Below are 18501 nucleotides of genomic sequence, written 5' to 3'. Positions count from 1 at the left end.
AACAGCTCATCTGAGGAGCAGGAGAAGTTTCAAGCATAAGCCCTTCATCAGTAAGAGTACAACTAATGGAATCATAGCTGACTCTAAGGGTAAGAGAAAAAGATTAACAAATACTGATTGCTATTCAAATATCCCTTTTGAGATGCAGAAGGATTGGATCACCAATCAACAGCCATGCTAAAACATCCTGAGTTTTTAAGTCAAAAGTTTGGCCACTTAGAATAAATGCGGCAGAGCCTTTAACATGTGTAGAAGTGAAAAGGTAATTGAGGAGTGGAGCACTGTTCTTTGTTTAAATCTCAAAAGGCTTTATGTTTTTAAAAAGACAATTCCTATTTGAACTATTTCAGAGCACATTGACTGGATGCTCTTGGTAATTGATCATGTATGGTTTGTTATTTGCTTACCTTCCCTATGTAATTTTTAAAATTTGTTCATGGAATACTGTAAGTGTTATTAGATAGACAAGCATTTATTGCACTTCACTAATTGCCCTGGAGAAAGTGATGTTGAACTCCCTTCTTGAACTGCTCTAATCCTTGGGGTGTAAGGGCACCTATCACGCTGTCTGGAGGGGAGTTCATGGATTTAGGCCCAGTGACAGTGACGGAATGATGAAATTGTTCCAGATCAGGATGGAAGCTAACGTGGGCTGGAGGGGGACTTAATTGCAGGTGATCCTGTTTGCATGTGTCTGCTGTTCTTGCTTTTCTGGGTGGTAAAGGTCGCATATTTGGAAAGTGCTATTGATGGAACTTTGTTGAGTTATTTCAGTGCACCACTTAGATGCTTCACACTGCCGCTACTGTTTATTAGCGATGAAGGGACTAAATGCTAAAGGTGGAGATGGTTTACAAATGAAGTGGACTATTTTGTCCTGAATGGTGTCAAGCTTCTTGAATATTGTTGGAGCTGGTGTGAAGAATATTCCATCATATTTCCGGCTTATGTTTTGTGCATGACAAACAAGCACTGGGAAGTCGGGATATGAGTTACCTGCAGCACGATTATTTACTGTGAATGTTAGCTGCCATTTGTCAATCCAAGCCTGGATTGTGGCCAGTCTTGCTGCATATGAGCAAAAAATGATTGGTTATCAGTTTCACTGTTGCAAATGGTGCTCAGCATTGTATAATCATCAGTGAACATCCCCACTTCTGACTTTATTATGGAGGGAAGATCATATTTACCAAGTAATTGTCCATTGGATTTGGGTAATGCCTATGTAACTAATCAGACAGCACAAATTGTGTCAGAATAAAAAATAAAATCTTGGGAAATTTGAAGTTCAAAATTGATTGTATTACTTAGGAGTTTATGATCCAGTCATTTATAGTATTTACTGATCTTTAAAAAGTACTGTTTTGTGTCTGATATTTTATAAATTATATCTTTTGAGTCTCTTGAATTTGTGTTTCTTTTATGATTCAGATTGAAACAACTGAGTACTTGGGCATTAAGCCAAAAACCAATTGATAACTTACATTACTCAAATCTGATGAGTCATGTTCCAAAAATAATCCCACTAGTGTTCCCCAGAGTTATTTTTTTTCATTTGGTAACACTTGTTCTTATAACCTTCATTCTCTCATATTTCTACATATTTACAGCTGTAATTGCCAACATTGCAAATTTACTTCACCTATCAGATGTCATTCGGATGCGATATGATGAAAGAATAAAATTTTGCTCTAGTTGTAGTACATTGCAGTTTAAAACAGAATAGATGAGGAATGGGTTTTAGTAGGGGAGATTTCCTTTCAGTAAAAAGATTGAAAGGGCAGGTGTAATAGCAGGAAAATCTGATCAAATGATTTGAATGATCTGACAAATCACTTGAATAATATCTAAGTAATTAATTGTTTTTTAAACCCTGAAGTCAGTTGTTGTTCTTTAAACTCCCAACTCTTACATTCTAATAAGTCAGACTTAGATTTTGCTGGAAAAGTAATAGCAGTTTGATGATGCACGGCATTATTAATGTTCATATCAGCTGTTCAATTCAAATGTTAAAAGATTTGCCATGAGTTGTGAGTCTCCAGAACATGTTAGTCAATATCAGAACATAACTAGGAACAGGAGTAGGCAGCTCAGCTCTTTGACCCTACTCCATCATTTAATACAATCCTAGCCGATCTCATCTCAGCCTCAACTCCACTTTCCATACCTTTCAATGTGGGTCTCTACTCTATATCTACAGTTTGTTTCTGGGATATCGATGCTGCTGGCTAGTCGAGCAGTTATTGCCACATGCTGAGAAGTAAATGAAGAAGTTGGTGCTGACCTGCCTCCTTGAACCTCTAGGTGGTTAAAAACAATGACTGCAGATGCTGGAAACCAGATTCTGGATTAGTGGTGCTGGAAGAGCACAGCAGTTCAGGCAGCATCCAAGAAGCAGCGAAATTGACGTTTTGGACAAAAGCCCTTCATCAGGAATAAAGGCAGAGAGCCTGAAGCGTGGAGAGATAAGCTAGAGGAGGGTAGGGGTGGGGAGAAAGTAGCATAGAGTACAATAGGTGAGTAGGAGAGTGGATGAAGGTAATAGGTCAGGGAGGAGAGGGTGGAGTGGATAGGTGGAAAAGGAGATAGGCAGGTAGGACAAGTTCGGACAAATCATGGGGACAGTGCTGAGCTAAAAGTTTGGGAACTAGGGTGAGGCGGGGGAAGGGGAAATGAGGAAATTGTTGAAGTCCCTTCCCCCACCTCACCCTAATTCCAAACTTCCAGCTCAGCACTGTCCCCATGACTTGTCCAGACTTGTCCTACCTGCCTATCTCCTTTTCCACCTATCCATCTATCCACCTATGAACTGCTGTGCTCTTCCAGCACCACTAATCCAGATTCTTGAACCTCTGCAGACCTTGGTGTGTAGGAGTAACCATAGAGCTGTTTGGAAAGGAGTTCCAGGATTTTAACCTCATGATAGTGAAGGAACAATGATAAATTCACAAGGATATAGAGGGGATCTTGCAATCACAGATATTCCCACATACCTGTTTCTCTTGTCCTTCTAGGCGGTAAAGGTCCCAGATTTAGAAGGTACTGTTGAAAGAGTCTGGATACATTGTTGCATGGTGTAGATGATACACTATGCTGTCACTGTGCATTGGTGGTGAAGGACTATAGATTGAAGGTGATGGATGGGATGCCAGTCAAGCAGACTGTGGTATCGTGAATGGTGTCGAACTATGTTTGACCTGATGACATGTATTTTTGGAGTTGCACTCATCCAGGCAAGTGGGATGCATTTCATCACAATCTTGGCTTCTACCTTGGTGGTGATGGACAGGCACTGCATAAACATGACCTAAATTATGTGCTACAGAATTCACAGCCTCTGACCAGCTCGTGTGGACACATTTATATGGTTGAGCCAGTTCAAAATCTGGGCAATAGTAACCTCCAGGATGTTGTTAGGGGGGATTCATCATGATAATGCCATAGAATGTCAAAGGGAAATTATTAAATTTTTCTTCAGCTTTTAATCATGCATGGATGTGGGTGCCAGAATTTTGACCCAATGACATTGAAGGGAATTTGCAGGTTGGTGGTATTCCCATGTATAGGCTGTCTGTGGCCTTGGCCATTAGCTTGTAAGTTGTTGACTAAAGAGACTTGGTGAATTTGTGCAGTGTCTCTCACTGCACCTAATAAGCATAAGGTGGAGAGACTGAATGTTTAGATTTGGTGCCAGTGAAGTAGCTGTTTAATCTTGGATATTGTCGAGCTTCTTAAGTGTTGTTGGTGCTGCACTCATCCAGGCAAACAGGGTGTATTCCGAAAACACTCCTCCCTTGAGCTTTGTAAATGGTGAACAGACTTTAAGGGGCCAAGTGGTGTGTTACTCTCTGCAGGATTCCCAGTCTATGACCTGTTTGTATCCTGCATTTATATGGCTAGGCTAGTCAGGTTCTGGTCAATCGTAACCCCCAGGAAATTGATAAAAGGCAATTGAGTAATGATAGTGCCATTGAATGTCAAGGGGTAATGGTTAGATTCTTTCTTTTTGGATAAAGTCATGCATTTCAATGGCACCAACATTACTTTCCATTTGTCAATCCAAACCCAGATATTCACTTGAATATAGAAGATTAAAAGAATAATCTAATTGAGATCTATAAAATAATTGAAGGAATTGATATGGTTGATAGAGATAAACTATTTCGTCTGGTGGGGTCCAAAACTTTAGGCAGAATCTTAAAATTTGAGTAGGCTATTCAGGGATGACATCAGAAAGGTCACAAAGGGTAGTGGAAATCTGGAATTCCGCTTTGAAATTTTCAACTGATCTAGCCTAAGCCAAGATTAAGAGACTTTTGTTAGGCAATCATGTTAAGGGTTAGAGACCAAAGGTTAAGATACAGATCAGCCATGACATAATTAAGTGATGAAACCATAAGACATCGGAGTGGAAGTAAGGCCCTTCGGCCCATTGAGTCCACTCCACCATTTAATCATGGCTGATGGGCATTTCAACTCCACTTACCCGCAGACTTAAGGAACATGTTTATGCTCCTGTGTTTCATTTATGCATGATTTGTCTACCAGGCCTACATAGTAATAGTATTTGTATTGCTTCCTGGACTTTGCCTGAAGTTTCACTACTTAAGCAAATTGCATTATGCACAGAGAGTGTATAAATTCACAGGATTTTTGCAGAATATTTTATAGTGCTAAAAAAACAGAAAGGAAGATGAGTTCGACAATGACAGATTGAATCTGATGGTAGCTAATCTTCAGTGGATTACAAGGAAAGAATATTGCTTTACACATTTTCACCCAAATTGTAAGTCTTAACCAGGAGCTTTCAATTAATCTATTTTAAATCCAGTAGTGCAGAGTGTTCATAGATACATGTCCAATGCAAATTTGATGTTCTTTATGAAAGGGCTTACATTGTACTAAATAAATTCTGCAAAGTGCAGCAAAATATATTGCTGTTTTATAAGAGAGGAAAACAAAACTATTCTTTTGTAATAAATTAACAATTCGGATGAAATTGACAGGGACTATCAATTAATAAAAGGACAAAAATCAACACTGTTAAGAAATTTAGCATTTAACTTAATAAATAAAAAGAACATTTTTCAGTCAATTGCTGTGTTAAGCTAGTTCTGGTTGAGTTGAGAATGCCAATGAGATATAGTTTCCTCTCAAATTTTTGAATTATTAGACATCATTACTGTTGGCTAGGGATATCAGATGATCATTTTGTGACCAAGATAGTGACTAATGAATTAACTGAACATAAAGAAAGACAATCAGAAGAGTATATGGCTTCAAATAACTTGAGGTGTAAGTAGAATGAAGTGTAACAAGAGTGTATTTTTATATTTGTGCTCCTAATTTTTCCCCTCTGTATTTAAGCTACTGTTTAAACACAATTTGTAGTCCTTCGATTCTAGAATAATCATTGCCATATCATTCTTTATGATAATATTTTTTCTCTGTCCTATCAGTTCTGATCGACAAGGATCAATCCCCGAAATGGAAGCCAGAAACTCTAGAAGAGGTGACAGAGGAGTATCTGAAGAGTTGCTTTCAGTCACTTGGAAGCAAGGAACTCAAATTGTAACGTTTAAGAATTATTTCAAGGGAAATGGGCATTATTGGCATTTGTTGCTGTTCCCTAATTGCCTTGAGAACCTGATGATGAAATGGATAAATAACTTGGGAATTGAAAAATAATTTTATGAATGGGTTTGCAGTCTGTTTTTCTCTTCAAATCTCATGCATTTATCAAGGGAAAATATTGTATTACATATATAATAAATATACTGAAATGCTAGCTTTGTGTATTTTTGCTGAGTCATGGGTATCAGGTACCATGTATTTATGTAGTGCCATTCATTTAGAAAATGCTCCAACATCACAAAGGTAAAACAAAAATTCTTGCCATGTCAAAAGAATATGTTATTGGGAGGACTGACCTAAAGCTTGGACACAGAGACGGAGAGGTTTTAATGAGTGTTGAGTTAGGAAAAGGCTTTTATTCAGGGATTTGAGAACATGCAGTCTCATGTGACTGAAAGTACAGCTTCAAGTGATATGGTGACAAAACTTGTGATAATGGGTAGGAATTATAAGAGTGTGTGCCATGATAGAGCAGTAAGGAATTTGAGCAGTCGAGATCAGAATGGTGATTTTGGAAGGGGTCGTTTTCTGCAGCATTGGAAGAGGTAACAGAAGAGGTGGACGCATTCATGCCATAATATAAACAGTTATTTGGAAGCAGCATATAAAAAGAATTTTGGATAGGCTACAATTCACAGAGAATGGAAAGCTAACTTGGTGAACATTGCAATGAGTGCCCCCTTCAATTCTACCAGATTGAAGTACAAACATTTTGTTTTGCTTAAATATATTTATAATTTAATTTTAAAGAAACTGGTTCATATGTTTAAAGAAGAGAAATGCTCAGCAATTGAATATTCTCTATAAGGTAAATAATTCAGTGAGAAATATATCAATGAGAGATTATTTATGTAATATTCAAACTATTCAGTAATTCCTAGTGGTCATGAATCTGTATCCATTATGAGGTGTGATCATGTCATCATCAATAAATTTACTGATACTTGTGGGAAACGGCAGACCAAACTCGACCAACAGAAGTTAATTCTGAACTGTTGCATAGCGCTAAGAGTTTAGTGTCAACACAGCTTGGGTAAAACAAATGTTCAGAAAATTCACATATTCTGAATTCTGCCATATGTTTTGAGCTAATGTATTGTCTTGAGGTCATCATGGGATTAGGCTTCTGGATTGACATTAGAACATTCAAACAGCTTATCATTCCCTTTACCAAGTACTCAGTGCTAAATTGAATGTGAAAAGATATGATTTGTAATATCTTGAGTGGATACAAGGGCATAGCATGGATGAGATTTTCATTCAAAGGTGAATATTATTGATAAGATATATCTTTGGAATTTTTAATTAAGTGGTAATGTTTTCACTAATATAAATTGTTACTAGGAGTAGAGTTTACAATCAGTACAATTGCTGAAAATATAATACAGTACTATAAAGGAGAAGCCATGTACAGATTAACACAAAGGTATGCTTTAGTGGCAATGATGAGAAGGTGCATTGAGAGATTAGGGGTTGAAGTTCTTAAATACCCAAAGCTTTTTTAAAATTCTTTCCTTGATATCTGTTGTGGGAAATTTGATTCTTCTTCTTTTATTCACCTTAAAATATAGTTTAGAGTGTATTTGATGACCGTATTTCCATAGTTTTCTGTTGGTTCTGATTTCTGTCCGTTTGTCCGTTCCTAATTGTTGTTGCTAAAATGAAGGTGAACTGTCTTCCTGAACAGCTGCAGTTCATGTATTGCAGGTAGACCAACAGTGCCAAATCATGGATTCCATGATTTTGACCCAGCAACAATGAAGGAACAGCAATATATTTCCAAGTTACGATGTTGAGTGGGTTGGAGGGGAAGTGAAGGTGATGGTGTTCCCATGTATCTGTTGCCTTCTAGATGTTATGATTGTGGGTTTGGAAGGTGATATCTAAAAGTCTTTGGTAAATTTCTATAGCGCATCTTATAGATATTACTATTGAGTGGTGCAGTGACTAAATATTTGTGGATCAAGCAGGCTTCTTTGTCCTGGACGGTGTCAAACATTTTGAGTGTTGTTACGGTTGTTGTTCATCCTGGCAAGTGGGGAGTATTCCATCACACTCCTGATTTGTGCCTTGTAGGTAGTGGATAGGCTTTGAGGAGTTGGGAGGTGAATTATTCGCTGCCATATTCCTAGCCTTTTATCTGTCCTTCTAACCAGTTTATTTTGATGATGAGTCCAGTCCAGTTTCTGGACAGTGGTAATCTCCAGGATGTTGAGCGTGGCGGTTGGGTGATATTGACAACATTGAATGTCACGGTGTGATGGTTAGATTGTCTCTAATTGGAAATGGTTATTCTCTGGCATTTGTGTGGTGCGAATGTTACTTTCCACTTTTCAACCCATGCCTGCATGTTGTCCAGATCTTGTTGACATTTGAACATGGACTGTTTCAGTATCTGAGGAATCACGAATGGTGCTGAACATTGTGCAACCATCGACAAACTTTTTGCTTTTGACCTTATGATAGAGGAAAGGTCATTGCTAAAGCAGCTGAAGATGGTTCAGTCTAAGACACTACCTTCAGGGACTCCAGCAGAGACATTCTGAAGCTTTTATGACTGAACTCTAGTGACGAGATAACCATCTTCCCATATGCCAGGTATGATTCCAAATAGCGGAGATCTTCCCCATGATGCTTATTGATTCTAATTTGGCTAAGCCTCCTTGATACTAACTTGGTCAAACATGGCCTTATGGCAAGGACTGTCGCTCGCACCTCACCTTAACATCAAGGCATAGTTTGTGACAGAGAGGTGGTACCTCAAGGAGTGTAAATGGAAGACTGTTTTTACTGTACACTTTATTAAAAGCAGGGTAAATATTGAAGGTCTTCGGGTAAAAAATGAGGTCTGCAGATGCTGGAGATCACAGCTGAAAATGTGTTGCTGGTTAAAGCACAGCAGGTTAGGCAGCATCCAAGGAACAGGAAATTCGACGTTTTGGGCATAAGCCTGATGAAGGCTTAAGCCTAATGATGATTCCTGATGAAGGGCTTATGCCCGAAACGTCGAATTTCCTGTTCCTTGGATGCTGCCTAACCTGCTGTGCTTTAACCAGCAACACATTTTCGGCTAAATATTGAAGGTCATTAGGTTGATTTTGTTTCCAGATAACCGAGAATTGATTTTAGCTTCATTTCTCCAGAGATCGAAATATTATTATGTGACTGGGATCAGAAGCAAACATAGTTTTCTTTCATAGAAAATAGTCCAGAACAGTTAAAGAAAGCACAGTGACCTGGACAGAAAAGTTTTGTTTGAGAAACTTCCAGATCAGGAGTGTTTGGTTAGAAAGCTGCATGTTATTAAAGGCTGAGAAATTCTAAGTCAAGAGTGTGATGCTGGAAATGTACAGCAGGTCAGGCAGCATCCAAGAAGCAGGAAAATCGACTTTTCGGCATAAGCCCTTCATTGGGAATGAGGCTTATGAGTTACAAGCTTCATTCTTGATGAAGGGCTTATACTCGAAACGTTGATTCTCCTGCTCCTCAGATGCTGCCTGACCTGCCGTGCTTTTCCAGCACCACACTTTCGACTCTGACCTCCAGCGTCTACAGTCCTCACTTTCTCCCTGAGAACTTCTCAGCTGTCAGTTTTATAACTATTTGTATGACTTCACAGATCACAGGAAAGGAATGGACAGTGTCAGTTAGGTCAAACTTAAAGCTTTAGGGTAGAAGGATAACTTCTCTGGATTTCAATCTCTGCAATGGATAGTATTGAGAAACAGGATTAGACTTCGTTTTGCTTTGTTTTTAAGATATTTGAAACTGTTCTATATTTAGATAGCTTTGTTTTTCATTGTCTTTTGTGAAGTAAACTTCTGTTAAAGAAACTCTTCAGCCTTGTGTGACTATATTTCAGTGAATACCACTGCATTAACTAAAATAAAAATATATGACCTATTAAGCCAGATTTCATTCTAACTTGTCCGGTTGTACTATCAGCAGGAGTTATAGCATGATGAAGAAAATGTTTGTGGATGGAGATGTTAGACATGGCAGAGTTAGCCAACCACTGTAATTCTTCACTGAAGATGATTTGCAACAAAAGTAGTGCCATATAATGTCACATAGACTGACCTACACTGACATTTCCCCAGAAAATCCAAATCTAAGCAGACAATTTATTATTTTGGAGACTGGAGATTGGGTTTTGTGACATGACTTTGAGATGCAAAATGCATTTCCTAAAAGTAATGGTGAATATTTCAGTTTCTCATTTTTAAAAATTAGATATTTACCTAGTCAGGCTTTATTAAATGACTCCCCATTTAGAGGTGTTGAATTCCTCTTTTTTTACTTACTACATTTATTACGCTGAAAATGTGTTGCTGGAAAGGCGTAGCAGGCCAAGCAGCATCCAAGGAGCAGGAGAATCGACGTTTCGGGCATGAGCCCTTGTTCAAGAAGGGCTCATGGCCGAAACATCGATTCTCCTGCTCCTTGGATGCTGCCTGGCCTGCTGCGCCTTTCCAGCAACACATTTTCAGCTCTGATCTCCAGCATCTGCAGACCTCACTTTCTCCTACATTTATTACGCTGCCTGTTTAGTGGAATTTAGTGATTGTGGTTGTTGTCATTTGTAGTAATTTCTACAGCAAACTCAGTAGTTATAGAAATGGGTGTTAAATTTGCCAGGTTTTGGAAATATAACCTTATGGTATGTTTGCTCTAGTGAGAAAACTGGATTTATAATTTACAAAATGGTAAATAAATGAAACCATAAAATACACACTTATATTTTAATAACTTTGAAAATTACTTGTTTGATTAAAATTGCTATATTACAAAACCAGAACAAAAAATACCAGTGAATAATTTACATGGTTAAAACAAAACAACCACATGTTCACACTGCAAACTAAGTTGCACATTCGAAACTTAATAGTAAAGAGAATCAATGTTGTAAAAACAATTTTAAAAAATCTTGACATTTATCATTTCTTCATTTTAAAAGCAAAGAATTCAACCACAGGATATTCAAACACATTTTTTCATCAACAGACACATTAAATTCAAAATGGCTTGTCATTGCATGGAATGAATTTACAAAAAGCACAAACAATAAAACTTCAATAAACTATTCTACCACAGACTTATAAGAATCCTCAATGAGAAGAGGGACAATTGAAACATTAACAAAAAGGAGGCTGGAGATATGGATTATTTTCAAATGGAATTTTTAATAGAACTTAGCATTAAAAATCAAAATATTGTTATCTTATCTACAGAATTGTCATTGCAAATAAAACATTTTTATTGAAAATGTATTGATCAGTGGACAGAGGAAATATGTTCTAACCTCTGAAGTATGGAAGTAACTCAATTGCTCTTTATAGCTGAAATATGGTCAAATTTGTGTTTTTGCAACAAAACAACCTTGAAAGTATCTTTCCAGCTTAATTAATGCAAGAGTGTATTGAAAATAGCAAAAAAAACTTTCTGTCAGAAATAGTTATAAGTTTGTTTCTTTAATGTAAAAACAATTTAGGCACTATTACGTTAATCAGATAAGGTTATTAGAACTGGAATGGGTCTACTGCAATACCTGTACACACGCTTTGATGTACACCTGGCTAGAGCATGATGTATAACTGAGACTTAGTCATTACCTTCTGCAATCATTTGTTGTTTTTATTTTACTTTGTTTGATTTTTTTTAGAGTTTAGAACGCCAATCCTTTGAAGGAGTGTGAATATCTTTTCATAGTAATTGACCATCTCAAAATTTCACTTTTAACATCTCTAAATTTTATACAAGCTAATTAAAAATTTACATGTTAAAAATGTTGCATTAGCCATTGTAAAAAATACACTAAAAATAATTGTGAAAAATTCTGCTATTTGCAAATACATCATTACATAGTCATTGCCATACTTGTGGCAAATTAGTTGACTGTATTCTTTGGAGATTAGTTCAAGTAATGCAATCATTTTTGGTTTTTAATTTCTACAAATTCTTGAAATTTATCTGCAATAGATGTGGATTATGCATAAATTGTGAAGAGGGCAGGGCCAAATTGCTGTTGTCAACAACCTGATTTTGACTAAAATTATTTTTGAATCATCTAAAAATTTCAAATTTATTGATCATGAAATTATAGTCAACTTGGTTTTAAAGTTAAAAATGGCTTTTCATAAGCATCCAGCCTGTAATATCTGAATTAGCAAGACCATAAACGTGATAGTCTTGTTTTTAGGTAAATAGCACCATGACTGTCTAGAACATAATGATTTGGTTGTCAATAAAAACATATTGCAGCAAAGATTATTCTTTGTCCACAGACCTGTATCCTGTATGATATCATCCATGTAGAGAGTCATAAATATTTTGCCCGAAGACCAAAACCAGAATGACTGCTACTTCATAAAAGGGTTTCTTTCTTCACAGATAGCTCTGCCATTGCACGGTAACAGGAAACCTGTGCCACTGAAATCACTATTGTGCATCCACATCTCAATGGAGCAGGAGGTTGATGCTACTAATAACATTATTGTGTGACCATTGTCACTGCCTTCCATTTGCTGTCTCATTATCCACTTCACACTCTGCACTCTCACCATCTTGCTCTCCACCATCTTGCTGCCCACACCTGCCCCCTTCTCTATTCCAGTTCTCTGCTGCCCTTCACCAATTTGCTACTTCCTTCATGTCCCCTATCACTTCCCTCACAGCATCACTTGATGCCCCTATGCTACCCACCCTCACTTCACTTGAAATATTCAATTTAAACCAACCTGTCAACTTGTCTTGGTAGTATATTCTTAACTCTGAGTCAGATGCTCATGAGTTCCAGCCTTCTTCCAAACTTTGACTGTACATTCAATAGACGTTTCATTTCAAAACTGAGAGTTCTGTAAAACAACCTGACTAACATTTATCCCCTAACACCCTGCAACTAAATTAACTCCATGTAATCCATTGATATTTGTGAAGTGTTGTGTCCAAACATCGGCTGCTGCCTTTGCCAAAACAATACATTTCAAAAATATCATTGTGAACCACATGGGGACGTTCTGATAATGGGAATAGTACAATATATATCTAAATAATTTTTCTTTCTAAAATATGTTCTCGTTATACTTTATAGGTCAATGCCATACCTGAAAAAAATATATAATTAGGTAGTTGGTTTAATTAGGTAGTACTGTGTTCAATTATAGGAGGTTAAATGGGGACCTTGCAGAGGTTTATAAAATCATGAGAGGTATAGATGAGGTGAATGGCAGATCTTTTTGCCTTAGGGTGGGGATTTCAAGATTAGGAGCATATTTTCAACGTGAAAGAAAGATTTTAAAAAGGCAGGAGGGGCAATGTTTTTTAGACAGTCGTTTTTGTGTGGAATAAACTTGAAGAGGGCTGCAAAATGGTCCTACAAGAAAGCAACACTTGTACAGTGAGGAATACGTTTTTGTTTTGACTTTTTTTATATATTTGAAAAGGCAAATGTGAGGCTAGTACACAATATTTGAGATGTGAATTGCATGGCTTTCTTCCCCAATATAAAGTCAAAGAGTCACAGAGCCACACAGCATGGAAACAGACCCTTCAGTCCAACTGGTCCATACCAATCAGACATCCCAAGCTAAACTAGTTCCATCTGTCTGTGCTTGGCCTTTATCCCACCAAACTTTATTATTCATGTACTTATAAAATTGTCTTTTAAGCAGCATCTACCCCTCCCTCTTCAAGTTTATTCCACACAAAAACGACTGTCTAAAAACATTGCCCCTCCTGCCTTTTTAAAATCTTTCACGTTGAAAATATGCTCCTAGTCTTGAAATCCCCACCCTAAGGCAAAAAGATCTGCCGTTCACCTCATCTATACCCCTCATGATTTTATAAACCTCGGCAAGGTCACCCTTTAACCTCCTATAACTGAACACAGTACTGTAATGGTTTTTAGGAGCGCGATTATGTTGAGAAGTGATTAAAACGTGTTCAGCAATACATTGTATTGCCGTGTTCACAGTCACATACTGAATTAATGAAATGATTATATGGATGTGATGAGCTTGGTTCCATGGTAGCATTTTGAAGTTTTGCGCATAGCTTGACTAATTAATCTGATTTGTACTGGCTAGCCTTTCGTACGAAGTACAGTTGTTCCTCTTCTCAAATTAAAAAAAATGCGTGTGGTTTAGAACACTTGGCAGAAGATTTTGTCCTTGAATAAGTTACTTATTTAAAATGAGTTTTCCCTAAGTTTGAAAGAATGACCATGTTTATGGTGTAGCAGCAATCGGCTGCTTCTTCAAAATGGATGCAATAAAGTATCAATTATCGTTCATTAGAATGTGTGTTAGTGTGTATGACGTTTTGGGCATTTCTGCTGTCAATGCAGTTCCCCAAATGTTGTAGGGCCTCCCATTCTAAACAGCTGCATAAGAGATTCTGACTTCCTTATATCGTCTCCACGTAAAAGGCTACCGATTTCCTTGTTTTAAAACGTAGGCCATATTCATACAAATTGCCTAGAAATGCATCATTGTTTAGCCCATGTTAGCCTTAGGCACATTTTTATTTTCCGAAAATATGAATTGCTAAACACTTCCATGAAACTTGCGTCAACTTAATCTTCTGGATATTTGCCTTGTCTAACTCCAACTATATTGGAATTGTTTATACATAAATCTGAAAAATCTGCCCAGCACCTAAACACATAAGCAATGTAGCCAGGATTGTCTGTGTGTGTGTATTTAGGGCGGCATGGAGAACGTACTCGTAGGTGTGGCAAAATGCCAATCAAGATTGTCCAAAAAATTTTTTTTGTTAATGATTAAAGTTGTTTCCGAATACTTTTCAGGAATATATACTTTGGTCGCGACTCAACAGATGAAAAGACAGGCGTACGAAAACAAGTTTTCTCCTTGTGAGGGTGCCGTTCAGCGTCGAATGCAGTGGAGCTCCCTGTTTTCCAACATTACCGACCCACCCTGTGTGTGTGTGTGTGTGTCTCTGATGGGAGGTGCCAGCGCTGGAGATTCAGGGAACATCGCTTTCTATGTAAGGAATGTCACTGTATCGGCTCTCGATTTCTCGCCACCGTTCCACTGCCGCGTTGACTATGTCCTCGGAGAGGCGCTGTGCATAATCCAGGAGCGCTGCGTTCACCCGCAGCGCGTCCTCGCGTTTTTGCACGGGTTTGGCTTCGACCATCACAGCCTCAGCCCCATGACACTGCTGACTGTCCTTTTGCTCCGCGATGTTGACATTCTGCACCGCGTACTTGTGTTTTGACTTAAAACAGCCCATTAGTGCAATCAACATGAAACGTAGTGTTGACAAATTCTCAGCTTGTTTTTTTCTATATATGTTTTCCCCCAGTACCTCAGTTAGTCCGCAACGCCCGCTCTGTTCCGTTTCTGACCAGGCGAAAAGCTGCCTGTCCTGTTTACGGCAATGCAGATCATTCGTGCAGCAGTATCGCCGGCACTTCAAAATGATCATCCACCGTGTGCTTTTATTTTCTGAGAAACTCCCCTAGCTAATTGTCATTGATCAACAGTCACGATGACCAGTCAATGGGACATTATCTGTGAGAAAGAAACAAGCGAAAACATATTATTCCCGTGCAAAACAAAATCCGTATGATACACAATTTCAATGTGATTTATACACAGCAATCCGGTAACTATTACACCCGATAGTGGCTAGAATCTGAGGACGCAAACATAAGCCAGTTTAACCTATCCTTATAAAATTACTTCATAACCGTGCTCGATGTTGTCGGTAGCATTTACTTTATAGTACGGATGCCTTAATGACAAAACATTTTTTTTTCAAAATAACGAATTGGGACGTAAGACGTAATTAAAGCACGATATATCAATGTGAACAGCCGTCACTTACCCTGATTTAGAACCTTCATCCCTAACTGCAAGGATTATTGTTTAACATCAATCTTCATGGGCGCTTTCCCTCACACTGGTCATGATTTATGTTGTGTGCGCCCGTTGTAGTTTTTTTTTGCTTTCCGCTGTCAGAGGCGGCTGTACTTTCAATGCCAGACGTATCGATATTTTTGCTCAGTCAAATCATCAAACTCCCAATCGCCGGGAGCAGTTCACGGGGCTGCTCGACCTTCCGCCTTTTGACAACGCATCCCAATCCGTTCATTCTTTGCCTTCCAACATATTTGTGCGCCGATCTCCAGCCCTGAGTTGGGGATTACTGAAGATTACTGCTAATATTTGTTGTGTCCATGAGCTGTCGGCTACTGTTTGGAAAGATTTTCTATTCGAAAAATAAGCATATCCGCAGTCTCTAATACCGGGAAATGGCTCTGTACTAATTCAAATTCTCATTTACGCTACTCATTTTACCTGCCAAGTGGTGCATTTATGTTTGAAAGAATAAACAGAGCTTTTAAAAGACTGTTAGTGATTTGCAATTGCATAGCGCCGTCTCCTGGCGGCAATTTATAACAGGCAGCTAACCCATTGGCTATTTTTATTCATTCAGGCTTATTGGCATCTCTGGCAAGGTCAATATTTATTGCTAGTTGCCCTTGAGAAGGTAGGGTGACCGGAGTCTTTCAACGGCTCCAAATTGCTGATTGCTAGGCAATTTCAGGATTCGGACCCAGTGACTGCAAAAGATCGATTCCTCATTCCTAGCTGGTCTTGTTCTTCTTCCAATTCCCCACCCCGGCCGCTGTTACCCTTGTACTTTTAGTTGGCGGGGGTTATCGGTTTAGAAAATGCTCTCAATGAAGCCTTAACGAAACACGTTTCGTAGATAGAGCCATTGTGTTCCAGTAGTGGAGGCAGTAAGCATTGAAGATAGTAGATGGAATGCTGAACAAAGGGGGATCTTCAATGTTGCTGGCACTCTTAAATATCCACCAAATGGGGAGTTTTTCATTACCTTCATGACTTATATAGATGGTGAACGGTCTTTGGGGGTCACGCAGTACATCAATGGTCTCATAATAGGTAGCGTCTGCCTTGGTCTTGCAGCTGCACCATAGTTGTGGTTGGTAAAGTTAAATATCTGGTTAATGATAATCCCCTGGATGTAGATGGCGGGGAAATTTGATAATGATATTAATTACCAGGGGGATTTGGTTAGACCCTCTTCGTTTGAACTAATCATAGTCTGTTACTCATAGGACTGTAGGAACAGTAGGCCACTCAGCTCTTTGAGCTCCCTCTGCCATTCAGTAAGATCATGGCTGATCTATGGCATAACGCTAGATGGCATAACCAACTGCCTTGGGCTGATATCCCTTGCTTAATAAAAGTTTGTTTATCACAGATTTAAATTAAACATTTGAATTAGCATCAACCGCCACTTGAGGAAGAGAGTTCCAAACCTTCACTACTCTTTGCATGTGGAGGTGCTTTCTAGCATCTCTTCTGAATGGCCTGACCCTAACTCTTAGATTATGTTCTGAGAATCTTCAACCAATGGAAATAGTTAATCTTTATCAACCCTGTCTTTCCATGTTAATACTTTGAAAACATTGATTACATTACACCTTAACCTTCTAAATTCTAGAATAAAGGCCTAATTTATCTCATCTCTCCTCATAAGTTACCCCTGAAGCCCAAGCCTCACCCTTGTAAACGTGCATTGAGCTCCATCCAGGACCAAAGTAGCTTTCCTAAGGTGTAGTGCCCAGATCTGCTCACAGTACTCCAACTGGGGTCTAACTAGTGTTTTGTATAACTGCAGCATAACATTTACATCCCTCTAAGCCAGTCCTTTGGATATGAAGACCGGCATTCTATTAGCCTTCTTGACTATTTTCCGTACCTGTTAATGGCATTTTAAAGAGCTTTACACTTGAATGCCAAATCTCAGTGGACATTCACTGTATTTAACTTTGTTCCTTCTAAACTAGACCCTGATCTATCCTTTTTCAGTCCAAAATGGACAACATTACACTTGTTTATACTAAAAGCCATCCTCCACAACTTTGACCATTCACGTAATCAATCAATATCCCGCATAATTTGATGCTGTTGTCAACACTGTCTGCAATGTTGTTCCATATTGTGTCATCAGCAAATTTAGATATTAGACTTTTATGCCATTATCTAATTTGCTGATGAATTGTCTTGAATAATTGAGGCCCCAACACTGATCCCTGTGGGACACCACTGGTCACATTTTGCCAGTTTGACTACTTAAGCATTAATCCACCTCTCTGTTTTCTGCTACTCAGTTTCTTATCCATGTCAGTAATTTGTCCTAAGCTTCCACCTTAGCTAACAATCTCTTGTGTGGGATTTTATCCAAAGCCTTCTGGAAACAACATCCATTGATTTATTTTTGTCCTCCACCTTTGTCACCTCTACTAAAAATTCTGTGAGTTTTGTCAGGCATGACTTACTCTTTATGAATCCATAAGGGTAACTCCCCCGATTAATTAAAAAATTTCAAGGTGATCAGCTTTTCTATCCTTTATTAAAGACACTAACAATTTCCCAACCACAGATGTTAGAATTCATTTGGTATGAAGGTTATTAACCTCCTGTCCACCCATACGATAAGAATTTCCATCTTAAGGATTGAAATATACAGTTTTTTAATGTGCTGGGTGTAGATGGAACTGAATAGTCTTCAATCATCAATGAACATCCCACTTCTAACCTTATCTTGGAAGGAAGGTCATTGGTAAAGCACTGAAAATGGTTGAGCCCAGAACATTATTCTGGAGAACTCACGGGACATACTTGGCAACTTTTCATTTTATCAAATAGATGCTAGTGTTGTAGTTATATAGGAACACCTTGCCTTGTGGTCAGGCTAGTCCTGGAGTACAAAGCTTCAGTGCTACAGCTGGGATGTTATCACAGCCCACAAACCTTTGGTTAATTTGATTCATGTTACATGCTATCAAGAAACAGCTGAACATAC

At 38.3% G+C, this 18501-nt stretch overlaps 2 protein-coding genes across 2 annotated transcripts in view; one reads left to right on the top strand and one right to left on the bottom strand.

The window, feature by feature from the left end:
• Window positions 1–5774, top strand: part of hibch (3-hydroxyisobutyryl-CoA hydrolase) — a 121131-nt gene extending 115357 nt beyond the window's left edge. Inside the window, exon 14 of the mRNA XM_060828002.1 lies at window positions 5460–5774. Within this exon, the coding sequence (XP_060683985.1) occupies window positions 5460–5575 (116 nt within the window). The 3' untranslated portion in view covers window positions 5576–5774. The remainder of the gene's footprint in view (window positions 1–5459) is intronic.
• A 7639-nt stretch (window positions 5775–13413) lies between these two features.
• LOC132817156 (small membrane A-kinase anchor protein-like) lies at window positions 13414–15955 on the bottom strand. The gene is made up of 2 exons (XM_060827371.1): window positions 15487–15955; window positions 13414–15170 (listed from the first exon to the last, which is right to left on the bottom strand). The coding sequence occupies exon 2, from the start codon at window positions 15082–15084 to the stop codon at window positions 14620–14622; it is 465 nt and encodes a 154-aa protein (XP_060683354.1). The 5' UTR covers window positions 15085–15170; window positions 15487–15955; the 3' UTR covers window positions 13414–14619.
• Window positions 15956–18501: the final 2546 nt, after the last annotated feature.

This window comes from Hemiscyllium ocellatum, chromosome 7 (assembly GCF_020745735.1).
Source record: "Hemiscyllium ocellatum isolate sHemOce1 chromosome 7, sHemOce1.pat.X.cur, whole genome shotgun sequence".
Classification (NCBI taxonomy): domain Eukaryota; kingdom Metazoa; phylum Chordata; class Chondrichthyes; order Orectolobiformes; family Hemiscylliidae; genus Hemiscyllium; species Hemiscyllium ocellatum.
This window is presented reverse-complemented; position numbering and strand designations above follow the sequence as displayed.

Excerpts from the sequence above, each read along its gene's own strand:
- LOC132817156 (XM_060827371.1), bottom strand. The coding sequence starts at position 15,084 with ATGATCATTTTGAAGTGCCGGCGATACTGCTGCACGAATGATCTGCAT.